Source organism: Meleagris gallopavo, chromosome 1 (genome assembly GCF_000146605.3).
Source record: "Meleagris gallopavo isolate NT-WF06-2002-E0010 breed Aviagen turkey brand Nicholas breeding stock chromosome 1, Turkey_5.1, whole genome shotgun sequence".
NCBI lineage: Eukaryota > Metazoa > Chordata > Aves > Galliformes > Phasianidae > Meleagris > Meleagris gallopavo.
Window position 1 is genome coordinate 53195692 of NC_015011.2, and position 10358 is coordinate 53206049.

Below are 10358 nucleotides of genomic sequence, written 5' to 3' on the forward strand. Positions count from 1 at the left end.
TTTTTTCAGTTGCACACCAGGGAAAAGGGGGAAGGAATTCCAGTTATGATCTGGAGCCATGTCTTTGCTCGTGAAACCATTCTATAGGACCAAAAAACATATCTTGATCTTCATGGTGGAGTGTTCTTGGTTAAAAGACTGTTTTTAAGAGCATTTTATCTAGGAGGAAGAGATATAATAAGAGCCCCTTTAGGAACAAGTTAAAACCAAATTGAATCATGAGACTTGTGTCAAAAAAGCTGATGGTTATAAAGGGGTCATATCGCTGTAAAAATAAAGTAGACCTTTCCATTCCTGGATCAAGGCTGGGTGCTTCTCTTAAGCTAAGGTTTTAGACAGGGAGACTGAAACCTAGTTGCCTGTCTTTTGCAGAAAGGTAAATTAAAATCCAGAAGTTCTGAAACTGGAGTTTCTCTTTTCAAGGGAAACAGTTTTCTGGCCACCTTGCCAGCAGCCATACCTAAATATTTCTAGTGACTTCCCCATGGTGATGCTGCTTACCACTGGGGAACTGGAAGGGAACTTGGGTGGTGCCCCATCTCACTTTCCTGACAAACCTGTCCTGACCAAACTGATGCAACAGTCCAGGCTTGACAGAACTGGGTCTTGTGTTAATGCAACTATGGTGCAATTTCTGTGGCTCTGTAGGTGGGGAAGGTGAACGGTTGGTTCCTTTTGAGCTTGCAGAAATGGCTCTGCAGCCTAGAGAGCAGGAAGTGGTCTGAAAAGGTTTAGTGAAGAACTCAACACTTTATGGAAGGAGAAGAAAATTTAGGACTTGGTGTTTAGGGTTTTAGTGATTCAACTATTTTGAGAAAGGGATCAGTTTCCTTTGATTTGCAGGATAGCACTGATTTTATTCTGACTTTATGGTAACAAAGATATCTTGCTGGCTCATCTACTTCTCTTTCTTTCCTCAATATAGACCCTGCTATCAAAGACAGCTTTTCCTTCACCTGGGGCAAAGGTCCCACCCAAAGGCTTCAGACATCTGAGATTTACTCCTGGTGCTGACTTGGATGACTCTACTCAAGCTTCTCTTGTCAACATTAATCCCTTTACACCAGAATCATACCGACAAATGCTCTTTCTTCCTAATGGCAAGCGGAAAGCCAGAGAGATGTAAGTGAACTGCTCTTAAATAACAGGTGGGAAGGAGTTAGTTTCAACAAGACTAGTAATGAAAGATACATTTTTAGTACTCAGGCTTATTTCCTAACAATGATATTTGCTAACAATGAATTACTCACTTCAGTAAAATATATTCAGTGATACATGTAGACTTTCCTGAACTTCTGTTACAGAAGGAATCCTGATCTAAGAGGCCAGGTAAAACAGGAGCTACCTACCAAGGTGAGTGCCTCTGCATAATCCCCCCTCAATATGATCATAGATGCTTATTGAGTCTTAGTGCTTGGTGAAACTTACTCAACTATTGGGGTTTAAATTACTGTGTGACAGAACATGGGTACCTGTAATAGAATAATTCTGAGCTGAATGTCTGATGTTAAGATTTGAAATAGCAAACTTGGAAATGATTCCTCAAGGAAACTTGTGCCAAAGCAGATCTGAAACTTACACAAGTAATTCTAAAACTCATCCATTTTGGTCAGTAGGTCATGTAATGGTTTGGGCTCCTTGGGGGCAGGGAGTAATTACTGTATTCCTATATTGAATTACTCTGAATAGTGACTGTACCTATGTGGTTTGAAGGAGCAGGTGTATTGCTGTAGCTATGAATCAGTGCAGTGAACATCATTGGATGTGAATGTTATATAGTTTCTACATTGCAAATAATATATAGACCTGTACCACAAAAAAAAATCTGAATGATTCTGATGTGGATGAATATTGAAGGCTGAACTTCAATTGCAGTAGTTGCAATGGCAAACTCCTGAAATGAGGCAACAAATTCCTGAATGTCCCTCAGTAGGCAAATGTCTTTGCTGTAGGTTTTGTCAGATAAGTCAAGAGGATACTTCTAACTTTAGCGTACCCCCCAAGCAGTGTTTCATGCTAGTTAGCAAACTTGGCCACCTTGCACCTCTATTTTGTAAGAAAGCTGAGGTAAGGAGAAGGGACTCTGCTGTGAGACCAGCAGATCTGAGGAGAGCCTGGCTCCCACTGTGACTTAAGTGATATCAGTAAATGCAGAGCTACCTAGATTCATGGCCTCATATACCTTTGTTTTTCAGACTTGATATAGCAAGTTTTGATCAGCTGAAAATCCCACTCTGACCAGTGCATGAATTTAGCTGTAATGAGGCCAGCTGTGATTAAGTGTTAATCTGGCTCTCCACTGAATCTTTGATGCTGGAAAATGAGCTTGGCATACCCTAGTTGAGCCTCTCCTGGCTGATGTCCTTTGCTCTCCTCCTGTGGCTGGTCTTTGGGGTGGTCAGGAGAGGTGTGAAAAAGCATTTGGACTTCTCGTCCACCCCACCAAGGGCTTTCTTATTCAGCTGGGGCTGTCTGTGCATTTTGAAGACTTCACTATACACTTCCTGTATCTATGGACCAGCAGACAATCTTAGAGCATGAAAATAAAATTTGCTGGAAAACCTCTATGGCAGGATGTGCTGGCTGGCTATGGGGCAAGGAGCAAGATAGAGTGTGCCCCTGGCCAGCTGGCAGAGCTAGCTCCTGCTATCCTTACTTCTCCACTTCTCATCCTTGCTGGCTTCTGGAAAGGAAGCCAAGTCCAAATCAAATCTGTATTCAGGTGAAGTAAAAATCTCACTTTTCCTGAGCAGCACTTTTAATCGGATATTTCTTGTGTGTTTTGTGACTGTGAAATACCTAGGCTCACTCGAAGAATAATGATACCCTCTAGTCGAGAAAACTGGTATTGCAGAAAACCCATAGCTGTAGCTTCTCTAGCATGTGACATTTGGGACTGTTTCTTTAGAAGAAAGTCTCAGTTTTTGTCTTACTGAAACATTATTCCTGCATTCATTTTAACCATAACTGAAACAAAATTGTGTACTAGAAGCTATATTTATTTCCTGAGCTAATACATAGCTGCCTTACACCTTACAAAACTTGGCCTGTTGTGAAGAGTTGCTTTTTCACATGGGCCACATCTTTCTGACTGGGGGACCAAATCCTCCCTTTAAGGTCATGTTGCAGTCTAGCAGGAATCACAGCAGCAGTTTTTGTGGAAAGTAATGTGCAACACGAGTCCTTGTCCCTGTAAGGGGTGTAGAGGGATAAAGGGAAATCACATAGTCCAGTCTCTTGTTCTCTTCATGTGCCATTACTTTTTTTAATCTCTCCTGCTGGTAGACATTACTCTACAAGCAGTATCAGCATCTTCTATTTCTCTGCTGACTGCTACTGTAATAATGTTCTAGCTGCAGGCTTTTATCCCTTGGTAGAGAAGTGGCACTTGATGAGGAAATAGCTGGGAATACAAACACTCAGATCTGCTGAAGTACAGTTAGTCAGCAGCTGTTGCTTCAAACCCAATGAGAGCTTCAGCTGGTGCAGAATGTCCTTGCTGCAGGCAACTTTGACTGCCAGCGTAAAGCAGGTTTTATGTAGCTGGGGTAGCACCAATTTCTCCTTAGCTCCAAATAGTCAATAGTTCTCATTTAAACCCAAGCTCAGAACATGAGTGATGGATACAACAGTGCTGGACTTCCACATATCAAGTCTGGTAACAAGTCTTCTCAAGTCTGCAGTAGCTGAGCAAAATACTTTCTGCAGTTCTTCCCTGTTTGACTCCATCTGTTGTGGATGTAGGAGCTGGACAGAGCTGCCAAGAGAAGGGATGTGATGTTAGTAATCCAAGACACATACAGCCAACTAAACTGTTTCTTTAGTCCTTAGCTGCAATTTCTAACCCTATGATTAGAACAAATAAATTTTGACTGAACTGGACCAAGGAAGCCTTTGCTAAGTGCCCAGAAGGATCTTGAAGTGGAAGATAGCAGTTGAAAGGCTGCACGCATGTGGAGAGAGCTCAGGATGGGAAAGGGAGCAAAATGGGTATTGTGTATGGATGGATGATTCACAGCTCTAAAAACATGACGTGTATCTGAGTCTTCAAACTCATTGCTGTTCTTATGACCTTCTAGAGGTGTCCTCTGAAAGACAGCAATATGGTTTCCCGCTACCAGAAGGAATTCCTGGAACTGGAGAGGATTGGTGTAGGGGAATTTGGTTCTGTCTACAAATGCATCAAGCGCCTTGACGGATGTGTTTATGCCATCAAACGCTCCAAGAGGCCTCTGGCAGGATCCTCGGATGAGTGAGTATGCTAGCTGAAATGGATGTGTTCTTGGGAGGTGTGATGGGGAAGGAGGGAGTGTGTGTGAATATAAAGGTATCTGAAGATTGGTGGGAGCAAAAACTGGCCGCTGTTTAAATAAGAGGTGGGAGGGCGAAGAAAGATACCATTTTAGGGCAAATAAATACAAATGTCTAAGAGAGGAGAAGCCACATGCACTATAAAGTGATATGGCAGCTTACCAGAATCCTCATACCCCATGCAGCCAGTCTGTCTTTAAAAAAATAATTAAACAATTTACTTGTGGTATTGGCCTTCCACACAGCCTACTTGCATCTGTATTGACCACCTTGTGTTATTCTGCATGCTGATGTGCTGAAGCAATGTCTTTGAAAGTACCTTTTCCACTTTAATAGAAGACTTGTTCAGTGGTACTTGCACTGGCAGCTGCTTGACAAGCTTGAGGTATTCCTGAATATCCATTTTAAGGCTTTGCTTCAGCAGCTGTGAGTCAGTACATCTGCCAAAATCCCCAAGTCCAAAACATCTCCGCTTTCCCTCTCCCAAGTCAGGCTGCAAACCAGGACTCATATTACGGTCCCACACAGTACCCTGACACCCTGTCACCAATGCTTTTTCTGTGCACGCTTCTCTAGGCAGCTGGCATTGCGTGAGGTTTATGCTCATGCGGTCCTTGGACACCACCCCCATGTTGTGCGCTACTACTCAGCATGGGCAGAAGATGATCACATGATTATACAAAATGAACACTGTAATGGTAAGGGTTGGGGTGTTTTAAAGACTGAGATGTTGGGTGGGTGCAGCTGAGATGAATGTATCTTATGTTAACATCTTGGGTAGGAGAAAGGGTTCAACAGCCTTAGGGGAATGGAACTAAGTAATGGGTTGAGCAGTTTATTCATGCTGCAGGCAGGGTAGAACACTCACCTGGATTTGCCCTGGACACATTTGGTTAGGAAATGCTGAAAAAAGATGCTTCTGGCTATCAGAAGCTGTGAATGCTGGTGTGTAGTTCTCCTTGCTCAAATGCTACCTCAAGCTGGGAGCTATGATAAGTGGTGATGGCTGTTGAGAGTAGTAGTTGTAAATCTGGTATCAGTTAAATACGGGCTGATGTTTTCTAGTGGCTGAAAAGCTGAGACTAAAGGAGAAGTGGTGAAAGTAAAGATGATGGGGGAGAGGCAATTATATTTTTCTAGTCCTGCAAAAAGGCCAATCAACACTGACAACCACAACTTATCTGCCATGTTGTCAAATGTTGCATTCTTTAATCACATCTGCTGCTGGGAGCTTAATTTTCTTGCTCTAAACACACTGTGCCATGAGGTCTTTGAATCTCAGACTGACTGTTTTTTTTCTAGGTGGGAGTCTCCAAGATGTGCTTCTAGAAAATGCAAAGCATGGCCAGTATTTCCCTGAAACAAAGCTGAAAGAAATCTTGTTACAAGTCTCCATGGGACTGAAATACATCCACAACTCTGGCCTTGTGCACTTGGATATCAAACCTAGTAAGTGTAGCACTTTTCCTCTACCCTCTGAGAACTGCCCTTTCCACACTGTAACTCTGCTGGTAGACTTCTTACAGTGCTTTAAAGGGAAGAGGATTTTAACCTAGAAAGTGAATGTGCCCTGTGGATTTTAAACTTTCCACTGCTGCTGTAAATCTGAACCTTTTGTGATAGTTGGTGTCACTTGACTTGTCCTGTGATTTTCATAATTCATGGGAATAGTTTCCACTACTGGAGGAGGTAGTAGGACTGCTAAAGGAGGAACACTTCCTTATTTGCTACTGTTTTGTTGTACAATGCTTGATCTTTGTGAGAACTGGAGTGAGAAGTGAATATTTGTTCTGTACCTACCCTGAGGGATTATATTTCTGCAAAAATAGTTTTAAAAAAAAAAAATCAATCTATTTACTTTGCGCAGCTGAGCATGGGCAAATCCATGGCAGGGATCCCTCCACAGTCATATGGTTAAATCTTCACAGTGGATGCTTTGTCCTGCTGAAATCACATTCCTAGCAGGGGGAGCAGAGAGAGGGGTAGAAAAGGTGATTACAATGGGTAATTTTATATGTAAGATGTAACAGTTTTCTGTTTCCGATTGGGTAGGAAGCATATTCATAACTTGGTCTGCAAAGCATGCATAGTTTTACAGGTGGGTTTACCACAGAATTGTCTGGCTGTTCTACTGATAGCTGCTAAACTTCACTTGTCTTGCAGGTAATATCTTTATCTGTCACAAGCTGGCAGTTGAGGGCCAAGCTGGGCAGGAAGAGAGTGACAGTGATGATGAGTTCTCTTCTGGTGTGATGTATAAGATTGGTAGGTTTTAGCTCACATTGCAACTACCTTACTTTCAAGGTTGCACTTCTGCTTGATGTTGCTCTGTCCTGGTTGCTGAAGAGGTTTCTATACAGTACTTACAGCATCATCCTAAATAACTCCCGTACTCACTAGAATTAATTCCTCTAAAGCGACAAGCTTGTTTTCCATGGCCAGATTTTGTTTAGAAGCAGTCTTCCTTTCTTTTGCTGCTTCTGGTAGCTCTGTTGGTACCTTCTGGAAAGCAGAATTTTATTGATCTACTTCAGTTTGTTCTTAGTTATTCTTTGTTTGCTTTTTAGGTGATCTTGGCCATGTGACATCAATAGCAAACCCTCAAGTGGAGGAAGGAGACAGACGGTTCTTAGCCAATGAAATTTTGCAGGAGGTAACAGTTGCTGATGGGGTGGCTTGGTGAACAAGGGTAGTAAGCAAGTAGAGAGATTCAGTAATTAAGGCAAGGAACATGCCAGAATAATGACTTATCTCCTTTTTTCCTGCATTAGGTCTGGCAGCGAAATTGGTAGTTAATTGGAAAAAAAATAGTGTTGTCCTAACATAGTTTATATTGCTCTAGCATGCTTCAGAAGCAAGTTGAGATTATTGCAACTATTTTTAGCTTCTAGGGATAAGTTGGACAAAGTTCTACAATCCATTTCATGTTACAAATCCAGTTGATGTGAATCTGCTGGATGCGACTACTGATGAATGTTTGTGCCCGCAGAGATGCTTTGTACACCAAACACTGATCAGGCAGTGTAGAGAGGTGGGAGGCACTGCTGGGGGAATTATGTCCTCTTCTGAAAGATGCATTAGTTCTGCCACTGTGGCCTGTGAACAAAAAGGAAATCCATTTGTAATAACCAGCTTAGAAGTGTTGATCAGCTCAGGTATTCAAGAGACAGGAGGACAAACCTACTTTAGGGTTGGTGAAGGCTGTATCATGTATTTTTTCAGCTGCTGCTTTTTGAGCTGGTATCCCAACACACCTCTGTTCAATATAACATTCTTGTATAACTGTTCTTCTTCTCTCTGCAGCAATACTTCCATTTGCCAAAGGCAGACATCTTTGCCCTGGCGCTCACAACAGCTCTGGCAGCAGGTGCAGGACCACTGCCTCACAATGGGGCCATGTGGCACCACATCCGCAAGGGCAATATCCCATCAATCCCTCAGAAGCTTCCCAATGGCTTCATTGAACTCCTCAAGGTGAGGCAGTAGCCTTAACAGGAAGGGGGTTTTGCCAGTTGGCATGTGACAGGAAGAGTTGTAAACCCTGACTTTTGCCTTCTAGCTCATGATCCATCCTGACCCAATGGAAAGACCCTCTGCCACAGCTCTTACTAAGCACCCAATTCTCCGTCCTTCACTTGGAAAAGCTGTGCAGCTCCAGAAGCAGCTAAATGTGGAGAAGTGTAAGACTGCCATGCTGGAAAGGTAGGGCTTGTGTGAGGCCGTTTTGGGAAAAGATAGATTTGATTAGCTGAGCAAGTGCTGATGACCAGGCTTGAATGCACAGAGGTCCAGCAGCAGAAATACCCAACTACACTGCCTGGATCTACAGGGTGGCAGGGCTGTAGGTAGACATTCATAGTGCCAATGCAGCTGTAGTTCATCTCTGGCTTTTGGATTCCGGTGAAATTAGAGCAGTGAACTTGCACACCTACTGCAGTCATGGATGATGGCCCATGCTGGTACAATATGCAGGCAGATGAACTGATACTGAGCTGAGATAGTGGTTCAGCATGGAAGGGAAAGAGAACTACCAGGTGGTTGCAGGCACCCTGTTCCCATGCGCTCTCACTGCTGTTGGCAGTGATGTTTTTGAGATACTGGGATAGTTGCACCTTCATTCTTGTTGCAGTATTCAGCTGGGAATAGGTTTACAAAGCAGAAAGAAGAACATATGCTCTGGGAGAGCAGTAAGAATCAGGGAAGGAAGGAAATGGAGAAGAACCATACCTTTATTAGGTATCTCCTGCATGGAATGGCACTGACTTCAACTCAGTTCCACCAATAAAAATACCTGAAGCAATGTGGAGGAGAAGACCTACCTAGCGGCACTTCATAACAGTGCTGATCTGGGTGCTTTTTGCTGACCTCACTGATTACATAAGTGATCAGTTGATCCAGTCTGCAGGGGTAATCATAAAGAAACTTCTAATTTTCCAAATCAGTGCTGGCAAAGACAACACTTGGCAGTACTGTGCTAATCTCCTGTACAAGGCTGTTTACAGCCTCCGGCAGCTGACGAGCATTCACGCATGGTATAGCTTACTTCTCTTCCATCTCTTCCCTTGCAGGGAACTAAAAGCAGCTCGCCTTGCCCAGACCCTCATGAAGGACCAGCCCTTAGGAAATGCCAACTTACAGGAGTCTGAGACCTCTCCAAAGAAGAACAACAAGCGCCTGGTGGGAGGGAAGAGTTGTCGCTCATTTAGCTTTACTGTGGGTTACTGAACTACTGTTATTTGAAAGGCTCTTGCTGCTGAATGACACTGAGAGCACAGGCTCTGCACAGACCAATGTCCTATGCTAGCTCTCCCTTGTAAATTTTATTTGTTCCCTCATTAACTATGGTGAGATACTGGCTGAGGAAAGGAAAGAATGATTAGCTCTCAAGCCTAAGATTTATTTAAGAATATTTTCCTCAGTATTGATGTTTTCTTGTGTAACTGGTCGTCTTCTAGACTAAGAATAGTTCTGCCACAGAAGAAAAAGGATGGCATTTTCTCTACTTCGCTTTGCTTAGATGGGCACTGATCTTTATGTTCTTACCATTGACCTCCTGTATATCTTTAGAAGGAAGACAGCATGTCCTGCTGGTCCTTAGCAGTGAAGCAGTTGAAACAATGGTATAGTGTTAACTATGTTTGGAGGCAGGCCTGTTACACAGCAGTCCTGGTGGACTTGGGATGCATTTGGAGCGGTATTTCATTGAGGGAGCAAAGAGTAAACTGCTTTTAGTTAAGGGGGCCCCACTGATTGAGCTGAAGTTCTTTCCCCCCCTTATCTTTGAGCAACGAGCTCAATCACAGAGCTGAAGTGGCTGAGCTTTTGCAGACCAGACCCTGAAGCCTGGCGTGTGCTGATAGGAAAGGACTTGGCATCAAGTGGGGGTTGTACCTTCAGTATGCAGGTAGGTGGCTCTGTGTGCCTATGGGAAATGGAAGCTTCTGGTATCTTGCTCATGGAGCAGCTCCACCTGCCTGAAAAATCGGCTTTTAAGCAATGGTGAGGGAAGCTAGAAAACATTTAAGCTTTGGAATTATTATTTTTTTCAGAGTTGCCTATTTAAAGTGAATATTTTTAAGACAATCTCATCCCCCTGCTGAATGTCGCATTCTGGATACTCGTTGGTTGTGTGTGTCTAGCAGAAAGCCAGATACAAACGGCGTACTGCTACGAGGGAGAGCATAATGCTGCTGCCTTGCTTACTCTGAGTTTTACTCAAGTAGAGTTTGTGCTCAAGTGTTTGAGAGTACTGCTTTTTTAAATTATTAAATCTTATCCCCTTAAAAGCAAAAGGTGCAAATAAAGATTTTAACACTTGCTTTTAATGTACTTTGCTTTCTGTGCCCTCCTTCCCGCTCTTCCTCCTCACCCCCCAGTCCTCAGGAGCGCTGGTACAGCCTCTGCCTACCCCCGCCATCCCCGCCGTCACCTACCCGGGGAAGGTCGTGTTTCCGCCGGACCCGCTGTACGAAACGCAGCCTCTCCTTTCCGCTTCCGGGAGGGCTCGTGTGGCCGCAGGGCTGGGGCAGCTCAGCCGGGGCTTCTCC

General features: G+C 43.6%; 1 protein-coding gene across 1 annotated transcript; it reads left to right on the forward strand.

The window, feature by feature from the left end:
- Positions 1 to 904: 904 nt before the first annotated feature.
- On the forward strand, positions 905 to 10149 carry WEE2 (WEE2 oocyte meiosis inhibiting kinase). The gene is made up of 10 exons (XM_019615499.2): positions 905 to 1122; positions 1305 to 1353; positions 4080 to 4252; positions 4888 to 5009; positions 5614 to 5760; positions 6475 to 6576; positions 6879 to 6964; positions 7615 to 7785; positions 7871 to 8013; positions 8880 to 10149. Exons 1-10 carry the CDS (start codon positions 1082 to 1084, stop codon positions 9034 to 9036), a joined length of 1191 nt encoding a protein of 396 aa, XP_019471044.1. The 5' UTR covers positions 905 to 1081; the 3' UTR covers positions 9037 to 10149.
- The last annotated feature ends 209 nt before the right edge of the window (positions 10150 to 10358 follow it).